This window comes from Notothenia rossii, assembly GCF_949606895.1.
Source record: "Notothenia rossii genome assembly, chromosome: 3".
NCBI lineage: Eukaryota > Metazoa > Chordata > Actinopteri > Perciformes > Nototheniidae > Notothenia > Notothenia rossii.
In genome coordinates, this window is record NC_136901.1 from 42666602 (window position 1) to 42689582 (window position 22981).

General features: G+C 41.5%; 2 protein-coding genes across 3 annotated transcripts in view; one reads left to right on the forward strand and one right to left on the reverse strand.

Annotated features, from left to right (window-relative positions):
• LOC307032800 (uncharacterized protein) overlaps positions 1-22981 on the reverse strand; it is a 25825-nt gene continuing 2844 nt past the window's right edge. Inside the window, exons 2-4 of the mRNA XM_079671066.1 lie at positions 1925-2299; positions 1595-1678; positions 1-1474 (exon numbers count right to left, since the gene is read on the reverse strand). Coding sequence (XP_079527192.1) covers positions 1338-1474; positions 1595-1678; positions 1925-2299 — 596 coding nt within the window. The 3' untranslated portion in view covers positions 1-1337. The remainder of the gene's footprint in view (positions 1475-1594; positions 1679-1924; positions 2300-22981) is intronic.
• Positions 17087-22981, forward strand: part of LOC307032801 (low affinity immunoglobulin gamma Fc region receptor II-like) — a 14666-nt gene continuing 8771 nt past the window's right edge. For both annotated transcript variants that reach the window (XM_079671067.1, XM_079671069.1), the window contains exon 1: positions 17087-18167. The gene's annotated coding sequence lies outside the window, so the exon portion shown is untranslated. The remainder of the gene's footprint in view (positions 18168-22981) is intronic.

Below are 22981 nucleotides of genomic sequence, written 5' to 3' on the forward strand. Positions count from 1 at the left end.
TAGTTTTCAAACAAGTGTTTATTTGCAGCATGCCAGTTTAAACACTTCTCAAGACCCCGAGAGGAACAAACATTTCTCCTTTTAAATTCCACCGTTTCTTTTTCATTCAGTGCTAAAACAGAACAGAGGAGACATTTAACTGAAGCATGTCTTCATTATGAGCAGAACCTGCTTTTTAATTAATTAAATACCTTCTGAATGGTTTTACAATCAGTCTTTGTAAAAAAAATACAAAATAGCAGAACAACACATCCTAAAAAAAACAAAAACATATTCACAGTTTTAACATTTTTACAGAATATAATCCACTTCGATAGGACGGGACATGTATCTGTTTCCCCTGGTTGTAAGTAAGACCTTAAAAAAATAATAAATAACATTAAAAAAACAGAATATTCTTCATGTCTGGATTTGGCTTCATCACTGATTTACTAAATCAGGTTGCACCGTGAAAACTGAAAGACTTTATTTGATAGAAATGGGTTGCTAAGAATGAGTTAGAATAACACGCACAAATAACAGATAAAGGTTGTCCATTCATCGGGTGTCCTCAATTAGACAACTCTTAGCCGATTCTTTAAATCATACAAATAAAAGTTAGGAGAGTTACTCCAAATTTAAATCAACAACATTTGAAATGATTTCCATATAACGTTTGCGCTCCTTCTTGCTGCACATTAATACATGTAATAACAGCAACCACATTCACATTTATAGAACTTGTTCCTTTCTTTTTAAACATTCATAGCGTCACTTGATGTACATTTAAGATGTACACAATATTTTCGAATTGTATCAACATAGATTATTGCTTTTGGAGGTTTGTTATGTTCGTTAATAAACACCAATCAAACAGGCAGATATAGTATTGCATACGTCCACAGGTGAGATTTCAGCAAGCTATGTTTAACAGAAGCTAGCGTTGAATGCTAAACCCTACTTTAGAAGTACTTGGTGAGGTGCAACCTGATTCAATTTAGTTTAAGTGCAACACTTGTTAGACGAGGACGTTTGAACCCACAATCATTCAGTGCAACAGGCATCGCTGTTCTGTGGGACAATATAGTAAAAAAACAAGCATGTATAATTGTAAAGGTACACTCCTTCGGGCAAGAAGAGGACGAAGGACAATAAATAAAGGTTTGAGGGCAAAAAAACAAACCCATCACAAATATCATTCCTTTTGTCTGTCACTGGAATAAAGTTAAACGCACTTAGAGCAGCGCTGCCGTGAACTCGATGTCCTCTAATGTAGTGACTGGTCGTCTGTTCAGAGATTTAGAGTGTCTTCTAGATTCCTTCTTCAAATCCACTTTGAGCAGCAGGAATTGGTTTCATCAAATGATACAACGTTTGGTTTCCTTCTCACTTACACATCGTTTTAAAAGGAAATATGTAACTCCAAACCCAACAACTGCCACGACGAGTACGATGCAGACGGAGAGAACCAGGATCCGTAGTTCAGGCTGACCAACTGATAGAAAAACAAGGAAAACAGAGAAATATTCAGTAACGGCTATAAACACAAATTCATTTTTTCATCAGTCTGCTTGTTCCTTTTCATTTATTTGAAGACTTTTTGTTTTTTCCTCACCTTTAACATCCGTCTCTTGGTTTGGATCTGGAGTTTGCGAATTTGTTAGTGTTTCTGTCGTCAACGTGCTGTTGGCTCTGGGTTCTAAAAGAAACAAAAAACATTAGTTATTATTTACAGAACAATATCAAAGTCAACTTTATTGTCAATCTTTCAGTTTGTGTGTGCAGACAGAGACATCGAAATACCGTTTCCCACAATCCCCAATACAAACATGTATATCCTATACACACAATCAACAGACACGTTTATATCTCTTTATATATTAAGAAGCAGCAACAAAAATAGTTCTGCGCAAACATTACAAACAAAGATCTTGAATCTTCTCACCAACAACGAGTCGTACGACCGCCTCCTTCACGCCGCCCTCTAACTTTGGGATGAAACATCGGTATTTTCCGGCGTCAGCGAGCGTCACTTTGCTGATCTTTAACGAGATGTTTCCGACCTTCAGCTCGTCCTCGAACAGCTCCGTCCTCCCGACGAACTTCTGCAGCTTCATGTCCACTTCCTCTCTCCTCCTCCGGTACACAAAGACGTAGTCGACGCGGCTGAGGCGGTCCGAGGGGTCGGGCTTCAGGTCGGGAAGGGACCACTCCACCGTCAGATCCTCAACGTTGTAGTCGGGCGACACAGAACACGGGAGGATTACGTCATCGCCCACAGAGGCCTCGATTGGCTGTCGTGGTGCATTCAGATGACGCCCTGAAAAACACAGCGGGGAAATATAAAGGTATCCCAACTGCAGCTGTGAACATGATGACTACTTCCATTCTGGAGAGGATCACAAATACATGGATCCTGAGATTGAAGCTCAAGCCGGGGACCAGTGAGAGTTTTCTAACAAAACCTTAGGAATTTTATCGTTTAAAAAAAATGCTGCTTTCTGGGGTGTTCCCTCTCCTGTAGTGTGTTACAGGTTTGTGTGCATATAAATGGTCAACAAAGGCTAAAAACCCAAAGTTAAGGAACATGGTGACATCACATTGTAACACTCGTGCTCCTATTGGCTAGCACTTCAACACATTGTACGTGACATGTCTCAGCGTCTGACCAATCACAATCCAAAACACAGAGGGGAACTATAAACCTTAAAAAAAATAGGAGTCAAGTCTTATTTTTGATTAACTATAATCTTGCTGCTAAATACAGCGGGGCAAGGATGAAGTGTCTCTGGAGGCAGCATCTCCCTGGTCCAATGGGATTTCTCCATTGGATTTGTGCAGATAATGTTCATATTTAAGAAGCAGAACAAACACATTTTCAAGTGGTTGATTTCTGGTCACAAAACTCAGTGATAGCATGAGTTGAGTCTGGACTGTGTTTTGTTGGCATACTGCGAGGCTGTGGCTCAGTGGCTGGTCTTCCCGCCAGTTTAACCGTCCTGCTTATCAGATAACATGTTGGACGGGCTCCAAAGATTTAAGTTTGAAAATAAACACTACGTCAGGTCTGGGTCTAATTATTGTTAACACCCCCTCAGGGAAAGAAATGAGGATGAGTTTTGAAATCAGTCTAGAATAGCCTAGACTAATTTCTGCTGTGACTCAGATATTGAATCAGCCTTCATTAAACAGTCCCTGTATGACCTGGAGATGAGTCAGATATTATTACAGCCATGAGTACTTTTACTCTTTGTACTTTTTCATGAAGATACTTAAATACTTTTACTTCAGTACCACTCTCAATGAGTGAGGACTTTTACTTATTATAGACTCTGGTATGTATTTACTGTTAGCATAATAACATAGAAATAAAATCACATCAACAAAATTAGGAGATAGTATTACAATGAAAAGATGACAACGTGATTAGTCATCACGCACGTACATATTTTTCCCGTGAGCCATTCTTTGAGCACGCGGGTCCATTCAAAAAGAGAAAGGAGCGGTTAGAGTCGATAAGAGAAACATAAAATGATATAACAAATTAACTTATAAAACATGTAACTGTCCGTTCCCCACTCACAGACGCTGTTTGACCAGAGTTTAACGACATATGTCGGGTTGTGTGGTCTTTAAAAGTTATCTTCTGACAGTGACGTCCGTTGACTTGAATGGATAAAAAGCGAAACAATAAACGGAGCTTACCTTTATCCTCTGTGTGACCGGTGTTCCGGATTAACTGGTTTCCCGATCAACTTGTTTCCCGATCAACTCGTTTCAGTGGGGTGCGTGGGTTTCGACTGAAATACACATTTCGATCGCTTTCTTCTGTCGTTTACATACATCTTTTGGTATATTTGGCTTCTTAGGAACACGGTGATGCACATCCAGTACCAGTGTGTGAGGTTGTGATTAGGCTACGATGGCGATATCCGGTGTTACAGTATAAGTTGAGTCATGACAACTGGCGACATTCTATTATTTTCGTCATAGGAATCCGGGGCGTGTACATTGAGGACCCATTGTTGACTTACCAGGAAAGAAACATCGTTTGTCGTTTACGTTCATCTTTTGCTATATCTGCCTTCCTAAGATCACTTTGCTGCACATTCAGTACTCGTATGTGAGGTTGTGGGTGAGAGTCCGATATCGTGACGCTTACAGGGAGGTATCGAACATTACAAAGTAGGTGACTGTGTGGATGCCTGTTCAAAACATTGCAAACTTCAATAAATCATTTAAATTATATATTTGTGTCCGACTTTCATTTGTTCATCGTTCTTAATGTGATGTATAGTAGCTTTGATAGCTGTCCATACCTTCAGACAGCCTAAAAGTAAAACACAAGTTGTTTATTCACAGCCCAAACGCTCATCGAGATGACTGGATCAGTCATGAAACTTGTGATCAGCTCCGATTAAATTGTGATATCAATTCTGTAGCTAACCTCCAGGGAGCACGTTTATTTTATGAAATACCTGTATCCCTCTCATCACAACAAGACTCTACACTGTGCAGGAAAAACAATTACATACATGAAAATAACCTTGATGCATGGGAATTAAACACACAAACTATCTTCCGTGGCTATACTGATATGTCACAGTAACGGTAAACCACAGAAAAGTAAGTCCAGCGGGGCACAAGTTGAATACATATAATACGGTAGTTCTATTATGCCTTTAAGCACATACGTTTAACGTTTATTTCATAAAATAAACGTGCTCCCTGGAGGTTAGCTACAGAATTGATATCACAATTTAATCGGAGCTGATCACAAGTTGTCATCTCGATGAGCGTTCGGGCTGTGAATAAACAACTTGTGTTTTACTTTTAGGCTGTCTGAAGGTATGGACAGCTATCAAAGCTACTATACATCACATTAAGAACGATGAACAAATGAAAGTCGGACACAAATATATAATTTAAATGATTTATTGAAGTTTGCAATGTTTTGAACAGGCATCCACACAGTCACCTACTTTGTAATGTTCGATACCTCCCTGTAAGCTTCACGATATCGGACTCTCACCCACAACCTCACATACGAGTACTGAATGTGCAGCAAAGTGATCTTAGGAAGGCAGATATAGCAAAAGATGAACGTAAACGACAAACGATGTTTCTTTCCTGGTAAGTCAACAATGGGTCCTCAATGTACACGCCCCGGATTCCTATGACGAAAATAATAGAATGTCGCCAGTTGTCATGACTCAACTTATACTGTAACACCGGACGCGGACAGCGAGGACTACAACAAGACAAACGAGTTGCTCGAATAAATCATTTAAACCAGCTATTGTTGCCAGACTTATTACGGAATATCGTTGTTAATGTCCAAGTCCATCTGTGTATACCTTCAGACAACCTCCAAGTGAAGCACACGGTGTTTACTCACAGTTTGAAAGCAGCGTGGAGAAGTCTTCATCTGTGTTAAACTGTGATCCTCCGAGGGAACTGAGACCCGCCCACGTTAAAATGTGACCCGCCCAGGTTAAATTGTGTTACGATTTCTGTGGCTATCTACTAGCGATCATGTTTAATATGAAAGACTACCCGCACATGTATCCCTTATAAAAACGATATTGTTCAGCACTCATCCAGATAACATGTGACTGTTACCTCGTTTTGCAAAGATAGCAGCAGCAATGTAATTGGGGATATTTAGACTTTAAAATGCTGCTTGGTCATGAATGTTGGTGTCGGCAAACAATATTACGAATCCTCTTTTCAAACATAATATTCAATGTGCATCGACATGAAAATAACAAAAAAGTTCATGCTGGACTCAAACCCGAGTCCCAACAGTAAAAATCAATCATGCCCTGCGCGTTATGAATGCGCCACGAATCATCACGTACTAACAATTCACCACAGCTCAATTTCTTACATTAACATTGTCAACAAGTTCTAGAAAAATGCAACCCGACCATCATATAATGTGAGCGAATGTATGTACACTTTAAGCCATATAATATACATATTATAGTAGGCATTTGATTTGCTTAGAAATAGTATACTGACTGAGGTCTGTATCAAGCCTCATTAAGACCCACAGAGATCAGATATCCTAGTTTATCTCCTGCGAGCCCACATTATGTTGTGATAAGTGTTAATTTTACATATAAATGTGTTCTAGTGCAAACATTAACTTCCAATATGCAATAAGTATTCACTGTTCAAAACATTCACATCAATAAATCCTTTACTAACTATTATTGTTGTCAGTCTTACATTTATATCATATATTATTATCAATATGATGTCGGCAATTTAACCTGGGCGGGTCACATTTTAACGTGGGCGGGTCTCAGTTCCCTCGGAGGATCACAGTTTAACACAGATGAAGACTTCTCCCCGCTGCTTTCAAACTGTGAGTAAAGGTGCTTCACTTGTAGGCTGTCTTAAGGTATACACAGATGGACTTGGACATTAACAACGATATTCCGTAATAAGTCTGGCAACAATAGCTGGTTTAAATTATTTATTCGAGCAACTCGTTTGTCTTGTTTTAGTCCTCGCTGTTCGCGTCCGGATATCGCCATCGTAATCACAACCTCACACACTGGTACTGGATGTGCATCAACGTGTTCCTAAGAAGCCAAATATACCAAAGGATATATGTAAACGACCAGTGGTGGGCCGTCAGGGCCAGCAAGGCCTTCTCTGCTGGCCTAAACATCATCAGAATATAAATTAAATTTTGATATATTTTTTCCACAAATATGTATTAAATTATTCCCTGTAGTCTATTCTCTTCATTTCATAGCTTTCCTCTTGGTTGCGCTGCTTCCAGCCTCAGAACGAGATTTGGAGGGTTGGCCTTTATGTTAGAGCTTTTATCCAATCATATTTCAGCCATAATGTGTTGCCAGGGTCCAAGAAATCTGCCCTTAGGCCTTCAGAATCAACAGTGCGGGCGCCTGTAGATTAAAGTGAACGGAAACAAAACTGTGGCGTTAACCAATCAGATTTTGAGTTGGCGACAACGGGCCAGCTAGCAGGCGTACGATGACGTTAGCACGTGCACGTCTTTTGATTGGATACGCACTATTGAGAGGCAGAGCTATGTAGAGCTAGCAAACTGAACTTGAATTTGAACGAGCTAATTTGTGTAGATTTCTACAAGCTGTTTTTTTTCAACCCACAATGGCTGAAGGAGGAGAAGAGATCGATTTGGTCGCAGATATAATTACAACGCCATTTTCAAGACGAACTTTTCAAGAAAAGCTAGACATCGTGAGAAGAGAACGGCCAACCCCGACGCTAGCGAGCCTATCACAGCGGGGGAAAGGGTTTGTCCGCCACTTTCAAATCACTAACTGAGAGCGGTACCCCTGGCTCACAGCCTCCGAGAGGCACTGCAAATTGTACTGCTGGGAGTGCCTGCTATTTGCAACTGATCGATTTGGTGTTTGGAGCCACACTGGATTTGCAAACTTGAGTTGTCTAACCAAGGCAGCAACGAGACACCAAAGCACGGCTGGGCACTTACAAGCAATGGTGCTTTTGAAAACCTTTGGGGACACCCGAGTGGATCTACAGCTCAACGAACAAGTGCGCCGGGAAACGGAGCTCCACAACGAAAGGGTGAACAAAAATAGGGAAATATTGAAAAGACTGATTGATTGTGTCCTGTTTTTGGGTAAACAGGAACTTTCATTTAGGGGACACGATGAAAGCGCCGAGTCCAGAAACAGAGGAAACTACGTGGAGCTTCTTTCTTTGCTTGCTGAGAACAACACAGACTTGCATTACCACCTGTCCACAAACAAAGTGTTTACTGGGACGTCAGGCAAAATACAAAACGACCTGATTTATGCTATTGCTGAAGTGATGGGAGAAGAGATCAAAATGGAGATTAAAAAAGCACCCTTTGTCGCTGTTATGGTGGACGAAACGACAGACGTGGGTAATGTAGCACAACTGGCACTTGTCCTGCGTTATGTGACGGACACAGGTGTCAAGGAGCGGTTTGTCAGATTTGAAGATGTTACAAGCGGCAAGCGAGCTGATGACATTGCCGCTCTTATTTTCCGTTTCATGGAGGAATATGAATGTAGTCTGGATAAAGTTGTGGCACAGTGTTATGATGGCGCAGCGGTCATGGCATCTGGACTAAACGGGGTGCAGGCTAAAGTTAAGGAGAGGGCACCTATGGCCTTATTCATTCACTGCTATGCACATCGACTAAATTTAGTACTGACTCAAGGGGCCTCAAAGCTTAAAGAATGCAAGGTCTTTTTTGCCAGCCTCAATGGCCTTGCAGCATTTTTCTCCAGATCCCCTAAGCGCACGCAACTGCTGGATGACATTTGCAAGCGTCATCTTCCTAATGTTGCACCAACGCGGTGGCAATATACATCGAGATTGGTCAATGCAGTCTTTGAGAAGAGAGTTTCCCTAAAGGAGGTGTTTGACCACATACTGGAACATCATGAGGAGTATGATGGGGATACTATGCTTAGCGCTGATGGATTTAATGCACGTCTGGATGATTTTGAGTTTTGTTTTTTGCTTGAAACATTCAATGGGATTTTTAAGCATTCAGATGTGCTCTTTGGAATACTACAGAAACAAACATTGGATGTACAATTCTGTCTGACAAGGGTGAACGAGTTTTGTGACACAATTGAGCGAGAGAGGTGCCAGTTTCGTCAGATCTACGAGGACACAGCGCGCATCTCAAGTGGTCCGAGCGCACGCAGAGGCCCACGTACAGCACAAGGAGACCTTCGCGCATACTACCAACAACTCCACAGCAATATTCTGGACAACATTCTTTGCCAGATACGGAGTAGGTTTCAAGACCACGAAAAATTAATGTTTCTCTCCCTCCTGGACCCCCAGCACTTTCAGACCTACCGGAAAAAATTCCCGCATACAGCCTTAGCCAAATTAACACAGAGTCACGGAACACTGTTCGATCTGTCCCGGCTAAAAACAGAACTGACTGTAATGTATGCTGTGACGACCCCTGCTTCACTGCCTATGCTGGTGTGGGTGTGCCTTTGTGTGTGGGTGTGTGTGCTTCTCTCTCCCTGATTGTATCCAGGTGCAGCCTCTCTCCAGGTGCTCCCAATCTGATCAGCGCCTCCATAAAGGGTCTAAGTAGGCTGCAGTGGCTCTCTCTCTGCCCGGGGGAACGTAGGAGGAAGAGCAGCCCGGAACAGCTATCCTCCTGCATAGAGCTTGTTAACCCTGTTTGGTGGTCGGTTGTTTTGGGGAGTGTGAATAAACTCCTCTTTTTTCCGTACTCACGTCGTCGTCTCATCGCTGCGTTTGTTATGGCTGAGAGCCAAGCCGTGACAGCTGGGGGCTCGTCCAAACCGGTAAGATAAGCTTGGGTGCGTGTGAGTTCGTTCGTTATTTTGTGTGGGGTTTCTCCTGATAGGTGGTAGCGACGGTTCCCTTGGGACCGTTCTGCGGGGTGTTAATGTTGTGGTGAAAGTGGCTGAAGCTTCGGTTTGGGGGCATGGCCGTGGTCGTAGTATTTTTGCTAGCTTGCTAGTCGCTTTGCTCGGCCAGCGGTCTTTAGTGCATAAGTACCCGCCGCAAGTAACCACATGAAGACCAGGGAGGAGATTAGTTAGTGGGTGTCGTAGTTAGTGGGGAAACTCCAATCAGTTTTTTTTTTTCTCTCTCTTTTCTCTCTTTTGTCTCACTGTAAACTCGGTGTTGCGTTGTAGTATGGCGGAGGTAGACGCGTTTATCAGTGCTCCCTCTCAGGAAGCCCTTGAAAATTTCTCAATGGAGCAGCTGCTCGTTATTGCGGAACATTTCTCGGTGGAAATCGTTGGCGATAAGAGGCTAAAAAGCACTATAAAAACCTCTATTGTGTCAGTATTGCGTAAAACTGGTGTGCTTCCGGAAGTTAAGGAGGGGGTGTTAAAACCTCTGTTGCAGGCTAGTTTACTGTCCTTTGAGCAGCAGAAGGAGATGTTGTTGTTGCAGCTGAGTCATGACAAAATGAGGTATGAGATGGAGTTTGAAAAGGAGATTGCAGTGGAGAGGATGCGGCAGGAGACTGAGAAAGCCAAACTTGATATGGAAGGACAGCGTCTTTCCATAGGCAGAGGTAGTGCGGTGTTGGGTGAGCGGCACGGTGAACAGGTGCCCAGGTCTCCTCAGCGGTTCGATGCTAACAACTTGCGCTTGTTGCCGCAATTTAATGAAAGTGATCCTGACACTTTTTTTTTGCTTTTTGAACGGGTGGCTAAAGCTAGGGATTGGCCGGATGCAGACTGTGCCCTGATGCTTCAGTGTGTACTCACAGGAAGAGCACAGTCCGCATATTCCGCGTTGTGTTCGGAGGATAGCTCTAGCTATGTTAAAATAAAATGGGCGGTGCTTAGAGCTTATGAACTTGTTCCAGAGGCTTATCGACAGCGTTTTAGGTCCTTGGAGAAAAAACAGGGTCAGACTTATGTGGAAATGGCGAGGGATTTGTCTGTTCATTTTAAACGTTGGTTAGCTGCTATGGACATCACTTCCTTTGACAAATTGGGTGAACTCATGATTTTGGAACAGTTCAAAAACATCCTTCCTGACAGCATTGCAACCTATATAATAGAACACAGGGTAACTTCGGCATCCGAGGCTGCAGTAGCAGCGGATGAGTTTGTGTTACTGCATAAGGGCAGGTTCGGAGGGCGTGCTGGAGATCTACCTGTGTTTGGGGGAAGTGGAAGGTCTGTTGATGTTGGGTCATTGGGGATGGATCTAAAGAAAGTGGCTTGGGAGAAATCTGAGGATAGTTGTAACTATTGTCGTGAGAAAGGCCATTGGAAACCAGACTGTCCGGTGCTTAGAGCAAAATCCAAGGGAGGAAGATTTGTGGGTAAACCGGTTGCGTTTGCTGCTCCTGTGAGTAGCTGCTGTGTTGACGAGGTGCTTACGGACCACTTATGTGGACCTGAGGTTCTGGCGTCCTATGCTCCTTTTATAAGAGACGGCTTGGTGTCATTGGTGGGTAGCAATGTCAAAGTTCCAATTAAAATTTTGAGGGATACAGGTGCATTTGACTCCTTTATTGTTGACTCGGTTCTGCCTTTGTCTGAGGAAAGTGACACTGGTGACACGGTTCAGACTCGGGGGATGGGATTAACGTTTTTTCCTGTTCCTGTCCATAGGATGTATCTCGACTGTGACCTTGTTAAAGGGGATGTAGCTATTGGGGTACGTCCAGCTTTTCCAATCGAGGGGATACATTTCATTCTGGGTAACGATTTGGCAGGTGGTAAAGTCTGGGCTGATGGCCCTTCTGTGTTGTTAGTCACTGGTGGTCTGATTGAGTCAACATCTGAGAAGCGCTCTACAGTGGTGCCAGACGTTACGGCCGCGTGTGTGATCACAAGGGCTAGGGCCAAAAGGGATCAGGACTTGCTATCACATGGGAAGTCAACTGACACAGTGGAGGTTCCATCTTTGTCTGAGTTTTCGGTGTTACTTACACACCATGAGGTGGGAGAGGAGCAACGTCAGGATGCTTCGCTGAAAGGCCTTTTTGACTGTGCTGTGCCAGTGGCAGAGAGGGAAAACGCTTCAAGTGGATACATGTTGCGTAATGACTTGTTGTTTAGGAGATGGAGGGCTGTTGATGGTGCAGGGACTGAGGTTTTCCAGCTGGTGGTGCCAACTAAGCTTCGTCCTCTTGTCCTGAAAGTCGCACATGATGAGTGTGGACACTTTGGGGTTCGGAAAACATATTGGAACATCCTGAAACACTACTTCTGGCCACGTCTTAAGACAGATGTGTCGCAGTATATTAGAACATGTCATGTGTGTCAGCTGACAGGGAAACCGAACCAGAAGATCAAACCAGCACCACTACAGCCGATACAAGTGGTAAGTGAACCATTTACACATCTCATTGTGGATTGTGTGGGCCCTTTACCATGTTCAAAGTCTGGTTGCAAATATCTGCTGACTGTGATGTGTCAAACCACTAGGTATCCAGCGGCTTATCCTTTGAGGTCGATTACAACTAAGGCGGTGGTTAGGGCCTTGTTGCAGTTTATCTCAATATTTGGTATTCCTAAGGTCGTTCAGAGTGATCAAGGCTCTAACTTTTCGTCTCACATGTTTGCTCAGGTGTTGAAGCTTTTGAAGATTAAGAAGAACCAGTCAACAGCTTACCACGCCCAAAGTCAGGGTGCTTTGGAAAGGTTTCACCAGACATTGAAATCCTTGTTACGTGCTTACTGTACTGAGCTAGATGGAGACTGGGAGGAAGGTCTTCCTTGGTTGATGTTGGCTGCAAGGGAGGCGGTACATGAAGGTACGGGGTTTCGCCCTAATGAGTTGGTTTTCGGACATGCTGTACGGGGCCCCTTGGCAGTGCTGAAAGAGGGTTGTGTGGACACTGAGCCACCACGGAGCTTGGTGGATTATGTGAATGGCTTCAGACGTCGTTTGATTGTTGCTTTAAGTATGGCACGGGAAAATTTGTCAGTGTCTCAAAGTAAAATGAAGGAGTTGTATGACCGTCGTTCGGCACGACAGGAGTTTAATCCAGGTGACCAGGTTCTATCACTTATGCCTATTGTTGGTTCCCCATTTCAGGCTAAATATTCAGGTCCGTACACTATCATTGAGAAAACTTCTGATTTAAATTATGTTGTGGCAACACCAGAACGAAGGAAGACTAAACGCCTCTGTCATGTAAATCTTCTGAAACCCTACCACAAGCGGGAGGTTAACACGGACACAGAGGTGGAGAAGGATGAGGTGCAGCCGGCTGTTGCGGTGACACATGGTTTGACGCATGAGGGAGATGTAGTGCCTGAACCTGATGATAGTTTGCTCTGTGGTCATTTGAGAAATTCGGAATCGCTAGATAATTTAGACGGGTTGTTGTCTCATTTGGCGGAATCAAGACGTGAGGAACTCTCAGCATTGGTACACAAATATCTGTGTCTGTTTGGAGACACTCCGTCGCAAACTGACTGGGCTGAGCATGATATTGATGTTGGGGACGCTCAGCCGATTAAGCAACATTTTTATCGCATGCCACCAGTTAAGCGCAATCGGCTGGATGCAGAGATTAATTACATGTTGGAGAACAAAATTGCTGTCCCATCAGCATCTAGTTGGGCGTCTCCATGTATTTTGGTGCCAAAGCAGGATGGGACACCTAGATTCTGTACTGATCTAAGAAAAGTGAATGCGGTGACAAAATCTGACTCTTTTCCTTTGCCACGGATGGATGACTGTATAGATCAGGTGGGGTCCGCAAAGTATGTTAGCTAATTTGATTTGCTTAAAGGTTATTGGCAGATCCCCTTGTCCAAGCGGGCACAGGAAATAGCAGCATTTATCACACCATCTGGACATTATTCATATAAGGTAATGCCGTTTGGGTTAAAAAATGCTCCTGCTACATTCCAACGTTTGATGAATCGCGTGGTGTCGGGTTTAGAGGGTTGTACGGTGTATCTAGACGATTTGGTAATTTGCAGTGACACTTGGACTGCTCATGTTCAGCGCATCGAGAGGTTGTTTGAACGGTTGACGGAGGCACATCTGACTATTAATTTGGCCAAATGTGCCTTTGCAAAGGCAACAGTGACATATCTTGGCCATGTGGTGGGTCAGGGTTGTGTGGCTCCAGTTCTGGCCAAGGTCAGAGCAATATCTGAATACCCACAACCCACAACCAAAAAGGAACTCCAGAGATTTTTGGGTATGGTGGGTTACTACAGGAGGTTCTGTGAACATTTTTCCACTACAGTGTTTCCTTTGACTGAACTTCTTAGGGCTAAGGTAAAATATACTTGGTCGGTCGACTGTCAGAGAGCGTTTGATAGGGTTAAGTCTCTGTTGTGTTCCTCTCAGGCGTTAGCGGCTCCATGTTTTGATCGTCCTTTTAGTCTCCAAGTAGATGCAAGCCAGGTGGGAGTCGGTGCGGTTCTGCTCCAGCTTGACAAGGGGGGGGTGGAGAGACCCGTCAGTTTCTTTTCAAAGAAACTTAACAGTTACCAAAGGAATTATTCGGTGATTGAGAAGGAAGCGTTAGCACTCATTTGGGCGTTGAAGCATTTCACTGTATATGTGGGAGCAGGAGGACCAATTTTGGTTTACACAGATCACAATCCCCTGACCTTTTTGCATTCAATGAAGTGTCCTAACCAAAGACTGACGAGGTGGTCTTTGTTTCTTCAGGCTTACAACCTTGATGTTAGGCACATTAGGGGGTCTGACAATGTTATTGCTGACGCGCTGTCACGAGCCCCATGGCACTAAGTATGGTTAGGTCTTACCTTAATGTATATATATTGACTGTCATACTGTGATAAATCTTTCTTGCTCTGCCCATTCTTTTTAAATAGTGCTTCTCAGATACTGGTGTTGCTAAAGGTGTGGCTGGGCGTTGAAGGAGAGGATTGCTGTGTGAAGGTGGTGTTTTTTGTTGTTGTTTTTTTCATTAGGGACCTGGGGGAGTTCCATATGTGGGGTTTTGTTTTCCATGACCTTTTGCTTTGGTTTGGGATGGGGTTGGTTGGTGGTGCCGGTGGCCCTGGGGACACCGACTTTAAGGGGGGGGTGTGACGACCCCTGCTTCACTGCCTATGCTGGTGTGGGTGTGCCTTTGTGTGTGGGTGTGTGTGCTTCTCTCTCCCTGATTGTATCCAGGTGCAGCCTCTCTCCAGGTGCTCCCAATCTGATCAGCGCCTCCATAAAGGGTCTAAGTAGGCTGCAGTGGCTCTCTCTCTGCCCGGGGGAACGTAGGAGGAAGAGCAGCCCGGAACAGCTATCCTCCTGCATAGAGCTTGTTAACCCTGTTTGGTGGTCGGTTGTTTTGGGGAGTGTGAATAAACTCCTCTTTTTTCCGTACTCACGTCGTCGTCTCATCGCTGCGTTTGTTATGGCTGAGAGCCAAGCCGTGACAATGCCATGACTGATTTTGAAGGGAAAAGTCCCATTGATCTCCTTGATTTCCTTAAGCAGAAAAATCTGAGTGAGAGCATGGGGCAGCTTTACACATTGGCATGTGTGGCAGTGACTATCCCTGTGTCCACTGCTTCTGTCGAGCGGTCATTCTCGGCCTTAAAGCGAATTAAAACTTATGCCAGAAATTCTACTGGACAGACTAGGCTTTCATCATTAGCCTTCATGTCTATAGAAAATGACTTATTGGTGGAACTAAAACGCACAGATAAACTGTACAACAGAGTCATTGAAGTCTTCTTGAGGAAAGAAAGGAGGATGGATTTTGTATTCAAATAATCAGTTGTTTTGGTGAGTACAAAGCATTTTATTTTTTATTTTATTTTAATATATTTTTGTCATTTTATGTCGTTAATATTAAATCAATATTAACGAATTAATATATATGTAATTAAAATGACAAATATATAAAAAATAAATGTTTGATGCTTCTGCAAGAGATATAGAGATGTGTGTGGCGCACTGGCTCAGCTGTGCAGTAAAAGTACTAAAGGAGACTTGTTGAATTGTTTTGGTTTAACCTTTATCAAAGTGGACATTCAGTGCTAGGAATACACTTTCACCACTGTCGCAAATATATCCTCATGAACAAATGCAAATTATTTGTTTGTTTTCTTTTATTTTCAGTGAATAGTTTGTGTCTTTATCGTCACGTTTCTTAAATGAAACTGCTTTGGGTGCGACAATGCGCTGTTTAGTGAACAAACTTGGTTTGGTGGACTTAATAAAACTTTGTAGACTAATGCCTTAAAAGCCCCTTTTATTTTTAAGTTTTGACCGTATCCAAGCGATCTTAAAGCTGGTAGTTTAACACTCTTAATTGTAAATGCGGATATATTGATTATAAATGCTTCGGAAATATTAATATAACTCTGTTGTACTTGACTATGTTAAGGTGATGCAACGCCCGGTTATACTGCGTTTCTGTCTAAATGTATAGTTTCTAGAGCCATGGCATCATAATGATGGTATTAAGAGGTGGAATAATTCAGGTAGGACTGTGTAGGACATCACTGAAGGCCTAGGTGTGAAATGCACGGCCCGCCACTGTAAACGACAGAAGAAAGCGATCGAAATGTGTATTTCAGTCGAAAGCCACGCACCCCACTGAAACGGGTTGATCGGGAAACAAGTTGATCGGGAAACAAGTTAATCCGGAACACCTGCCGTGAAGCTCCAGAAAGCCAAAGAGAAGCCCAGCACGAAAACCCCGAAGTGAACCATAAAAACTCTCTGTTTAAAGTCTCAAAGTAGAAAGTAGCTCCACTGCCTCTCAATGAATGAATGAAGCATGTGTTTCCACTACGTCTTTATATCTGCGTCACCGCGTCACCGCGTAACTGGCTGCGTCAGGTTCCACTTGCTTTCCTTGGCCCAGTTCCAAACCGCTCCCTAATCATAATACAGGTGCTATTAGCATAATCACGTGTTAAACATACACGTTAATTCCATTCGCTTCATGTTAACAACGCCATGGTTACCTCATATTTGTTTCATCATATACCCGTGTCTAGTCTAGAAAACGGGTCCATTTTATTATAATAAATTATAAATATTTTGTATGGGACTGTTTCAAAAACTAAGGAGCTTATAACATCAGAAGTATTTATTAACACTGCCGAGAGACCCTGACGGAGTTCACTCTGTTAGAGGGGAGTGGGTAGGGGGCGGTTTGGAATGGGGTTAGTGAGCCATGCTGTTGTCACTCCGAGCAGAAAATCCGGGTACTTTCACTCTACGTCATGGTCCCGCCCCTTTTGGGGGGAAAGTCTATGGGGAAAACCTAAATAATTCTCTGTCATGTGACTGGTGGTAAATACAGAGTCTTTTCTGGGGTTTCACTGATCATCACATCAAATAACTAATAATACTTTGACCTTTTTTCTTTCTTCTAGAAGGAGCCCACTACGATGGTCACACAGCAACAATTAAACAATGTAATTCGAAATCAATGATCGGTTTCGTTAAATCAGGTTTCACTACAACAATAAACATGATACAAAAAGTTATATTACAATCAATATCTTAAATCCTACCACAAAAAAATCTAACAAAAGATGATTTTTTTAAATGATTTTTGTATTATTATTTATTGTACAGGCTACAGATACAAAACATGGACATTACAATAACAAAAAGAGACATTCCTATCTCAGACAAAAAAAAAAGCAGAAAAGAAAATAATAAAATAGTCAGTTGGTCACTTCAACATTTCATAAACAAAACAAAACATAGGTTGACAGTCCAATATCATCAAAAGCATTTATTATTCCTTTTTATCCCACTCTTCGCTAGAGCTGATTGTTTCCCATGTCATGGCGTGTTGAGCCATCCTTTGATTCTTTGTGGCAATCATCCTTTCCGAAATAAATTGTGTTTTTAATCTACTTTTCACATACCTTAAATTCAGACTTCCCCTTGAGTGAGCTTTAAAAATAAGTATTTTTGCCAGAAGAATAATTGTATTCATCACCTGTGTATTGTCCTCCTCCAAAAGCCCAGACAAAAGACCAAAGGGAGTCAATGCAAAATCAATATAAAGTGTCTTAAGCCAATTTTGAATCTCAGTCCACAGTCTTGCAACGTATGGACAATAAAAAAATAAATGCATCTGGTCTTCCTCTTCCTCCCCACAGAATCTACAAAGTGGTGACGGTTCGATATTAAAAGTGTTGAGTTGTTTTTTTGTAGCGATAATCTTGTAAAATATCTTCAGTTGGAAGATTCTTGAATCAATTGTTGTTTTGTTTCTAAAAAATGTTTTCCAGGGTATCAGAATATTAAATTCTTCTTCCCAGAAAGAACAGACCACATGAGGAAAAGCAATAAGGCCCTTGCTCTATAAACAGTGGTTATAAATGATTCTATTTATTTTCATTTTTGATAGCTTTTTCTGACTTCTTGTATGAGGTGTACAGACCTGTTGTCGTTTTCCATCTTTTTTTAATTTACGTTTCCAGTTAGTTGGATAGCTGAAAGCAGCTGGTTAAAGTGAAGGAAATCACATATCTGACCATACATACAGCGGAAACACTGATATCAAATTAAATTACCTGCTATCTAGTAAATCATTCATGAAAAAATAATTCCTTTTCTCAGGAGACTTTCCCATAATAGTGGTTTTCCATCTATTAAAACTTCTGAGTTCAACCATATTCATTGATTTTGGATTTCTTCTGGTGTGCCTGGGGGGTAATACTGGAAACTCAACCAAGCCTTCAATGCATCTCTAACAAATGGTGAGACTTATACTAATATTTCTTTGAATAACCATTCACAGTGGTGAGGTTTTAATTGGAAAAAGGGAAACAGTTTACCGTCAAAAGATAAATGCCCTGAAAATAAGTTCTGACTTGTTCTCCAAAGACTATTATGATACATCTTATTATCCAAGATGCTTTTAAGGATGAATTCATTGCTGCCAAATGTTTTTTTTCTCTTCAGGACACTGTGTCTCAGGGGATCTTAATATTTAAGAACCTATTAATGTGTTATACCAGATTAACGGAAATAATCTCAGCTAATTGACGATATAAACCATTTTTACCAAAACAAAACACAAGTCTCATAAGAAGCATCTAAATGACCCCTTAGCGAAAAATGCTAACGGACATTGGCACAGAACTCAAGATAAAAGTACCCTTATTACTTATCGTAGCTGCACATACAAGATATTCGATTAAAGCTGAGATTCCACAGATTATTTAGGTATATAGTATCATCACTGAGTGATCCGAATTTGCGACAGGGGAAGCAAAGACAGACATCACAACATGTACTTTTACGTAGTTTCTAGGGAGATCGTCTCACCGTAGCTGTTAATCTGATCAAAAGACGTGTTCAATGGCATTAATACGAGAAAAAACGCGGCTGAATCGGTTAATCCATTGGTTGATAAAGTTCCTGGGCAATCATTGGAATTATTCATAATCCATAATTCCATTTTTATGTAAAAATCGCAGAGCAAAAGTTAGCTGCTAATGTTAGCCATCAGAGTGGCTGCTGCTTCCGGTCTTGGCTATGCGGCAGTATAATACACACACATGACCAAAGGACCATGTGGGAGTTCCCCTCGATTCCAGTGGCTCTGACGGTTAGAAAGAGATGTCACATGTAAAAATCCAGCAGGGGGGGCCAGAGATATGAAAAATCCACCCAAATGGCCCCAGAAGAGTTTTTATTTTGCTAAATCTGTCCAAAAAGGTCAAATATCACTTGTTTTGCATCCATCTTGATACAGGTTACTTATTATATGTTGTACTTTGGATTCCTAAAGCTTTTAGTCTACTAACCCATCATCCAAGGTTAGTTTTCACTATAAGTACAAAATATGTTTTGGACAGACACTATAATTTACAGTTTTTTCCATGTTCAATCTGAATTTTCTTTAAAATAAAAAACATCTATATTGAATCTGAGTTTTTTACTTCCAACTGACAGGTTTATCATTACTTTGAGAAAAAAGATTATTAATTTAACCCTTTTAGAAAGGAAGATATGGTCATTTGTTCTGGGAATGTCATTTTTGAGCCTGAAACCTTTAAAACAGGCTCGGGGTTTAACAGGTTAAGTTTAGTCCACCATTTTCAAGTGTATTATATATGTATTGCCTTTTTATCTTGTCAGGCTTATTATTCCAGATGAACTTAAACATTCGTTGTTCAAAGCTTTTAAAAAAAGACGCCTCTGGGGAGGGAAGTGAAATCAAGAGATAAACAAACTGTGGAATCACAAGAGCATTAATTAATGTTCCAAGATTGAATTATTTTCTCCGTTTTCTGCATTTTTCGCTCAAAATGTACCATAAATAGATCTTTGAGATTTTCTGGAATATGAATTCCCAGAACATCCACTGAACCATTACACCATTTGACTCGAGCTGAGCATTGTAGCTCGAAATCTGTGCCTCTTAATGTTCCTATTCTCATAATACAGCATTTATCAAAGTTAGGCCTTTGCCCAACTCATTTAGAAAAGCTATTTAAATCACCTATGAGGGCATCTAATGCAGTTTTTTCAGGCTGCAGAAAGAAAGTGGCATCATCTGCATATAATGTTACTTTTGTTTCAATACCATTTGATCTTAAGCCTGTTATGAATTGTTTCTAATTCTGATAGAAAGAGTTTCAAAGCTTCATATAAACAGGGCTCTTGTAATGCCCCTCTGGGTCTTGCTTCAGTAACCATGTGATGATGCCCTCTTTCTGTGTCTCTGATCATATTCCTTGTGTAAAGGAGTAGTTAAAGGATGCCAATAGAGGTTTTTAATTTCTGTGTAGAAGGTTTTATAAACTTCAACAGGTATACCGTTGATCCCTGGGGATTTACCAGGAGCGAAGGAATTAATAGCATCCAGGAACTCTTCTTCTAAAATGTTTCCTTCATAACTTAGTTGATCTACTGACAGTATCTGATCACCATTCTTTAGAAAAAATAACTCAATATTGGATCCTACAGGAGACTCTGGAGCCAGAGCAGATAAGCTTTTAAAATAATCCACCTCTCCAGCTAATATTTCCTGTGGAGATGTGAGTAGAATACCATTTGGAGTAAACAGGCTCATAATGGGTCTTTTGTCTTAAAAAATGAGCCGTGCACTTTTCCCCTTTTTCCATCCATGTGGCACGGGATCTATACATGATACCATTCACACGCTCAGAGTATAAATGTTCCAGTTCTAGTTGTTTATTTTTTATCAAATAAGTTGTTTCTCTGCATAACGATTGCTTTTAATCCAACGTTTTAATCGATTCATTCACCTCCTCTATTAGACTCTTCTCCTTTATCAAATATTGTTTTTGTTTCCATGACCCCATCTTAACAGCGTGTCCTCTAAAAACACACTTAAAGGCTTCCCAGACGTTGTGAGGGTCCCATGAATTATTATTAATTTGAAAAAAATCTTTGATTAGTTCTTTCTTTTTTTCAATAAAATCCGTATCATTTAAAAGTTATAGGTTGAATTTCCAATACCCCCGCCCTCTGGGATATTCTGCTGTAATCATTTGCAGTGTTACGATGGCATGGTCAGATCTCAGTGGCGGGCCGTGCATTTCACACCTAGGCCTTCAGTGATGTCCTACACAGTCCTACCTGAATTATTCCACCTCTTAATACCATCATTATGACGCCATGGCTCTAGAAACTATACATTTAGACAGAAACGCAGTATAACCGGGCGTTGCATCACCTTAACATAGTCAAGTACAACAGAGTTATATTAATATTTCCGAAGCATTTATAATCAATATATCCGCATTTACAATTAAGAGTGTTAAACTACCAGCTTTAAGATCGCTTGGATACGGTCAAAACTTAAAAATAAAAGGGGCTTTTAAGGCATTAGTCTACAAAGTTTTATTAAGTCCACCAAACCAAGTTTGTTCACTAAACAGCGCATTGTCGCACCCAAAGCAGTTTCATTTAAGAAACGTGACGATAAAGACACAAACTATTCACTGAAAATAAAAGAAAACAAACAAATAATTTGCATTTGTTCATGAGGATATATTTGCGACAGTGGTGAAAGTGTATTCCTAGCACTGAATGTCCACTTTGATAAAGGTTAAACCAAAACAATTCAACAAGTCTCCTTGAGTACTTTTACTGCACAGCTGAGCCAGTGCGCCACACACATCTCTATATCTCTTGCAGAAGCATCAAACATTTATTTTTTATATATTTGTCATTTTAATTACATATATATTAATTCGTTAATATTGATTTAATATTAACGACATAAAATGACAAAAATATATTAAAATAAAAAATAAAATGCTTTGTACTCACCAAAACAACTGATTATTTGAATACAAAATCCATCCTCCTTTCTTTCCTCAAGAAGACTTCAATGACTCTGTTGTACAGTTTATCTGTGCGTTTCAGTTCCACCAATAAGTCATTTTCTATAGACATGAAGGCTAATGATGAAAGCCTAGTCTGTCCAGTAGAATTTCTGGCATAAGTTTTAATTCGCTTTAAGGCCGAGAATGACCGCTCGACAGAAGCAGTGGACACAGGGATAGTCACTGCCACACATGCCAATGTGTAAAGCTGCCCCATGCTCTCACTCAGATTTTTCTGCTTAAGGAAATCAAGGAGATCAATGGGACTTTTCCCTTCAAAATCAGTCATGGCATACATTACAGTCAGTTCTGTTTTTAGCCGGGACAGATCGAACAGTGTTCCGTGACTCTGTGTTAATTTGGCTAAGGCTGTATGCGGGAATTTTTTCCGGTAGGTCTGAAAGTGCTGGGGGTCCAGGAGGGAGAGAAACATTAATTTTTCGTGGTCTTGAAACCTACTCCGTATCTGGCAAAGAATGTTGTCCAGAATATTGCTGTGGAGTTGTTGGTAGTATGCGCGAAGGTCTCCTTGTGCTGTACGTGGGCCTCTGCGTGCGCTCGGACCACTTGAGATGCGCGCTGTGTCCTCGTAGATCTGACGAAACTGGCACCTCTCTCGCTCAATTGTGTCACAAAACTCGTTCACCCTTGTCAGACAGAATTGTACATCCAATGTTTGTTTCTGTAGTATTCCAAAGAGCACATCTGAATGCTTAAAAATCCCATTGAATGTTTCAAGCAAAAAACAAAACTCAAAATCATCCAGACGTGCATTAAATCCATCAGCGCTAAGCATAGTATCCCCATCATACTCCTCATGATGTTCCAGTATGTGGTCAAACACCTCCTTTAGGGAAACTCTCTTCTCAAAGACTGCATTGACCAATCTCGATGTATATTGCCACCGCGTTGGTGCAACATTAGGAAGATGACGCTTGCAAATGTCATCCAGCAGTTGCGTGCGCTTAGGGGATCTGGAGAAAAATGCTGCAAGGCCATTGAGGCTGGCAAAAAAGACCTTGCATTCTTTAAGCTTTGAGGCCCCTTGAGTCAGTACTAAATTTAGTCGATGTGCATAGCAGTGAATGAATAAGGCCATAGGTGCCCTCTCCTTAACTTTAGCCTGCACCCCGTTTAGTCCAGATGCCATGACCGCTGCGCCATCATAACACTGTGCCACAACTTTATCCAGACTACATTCATATTCC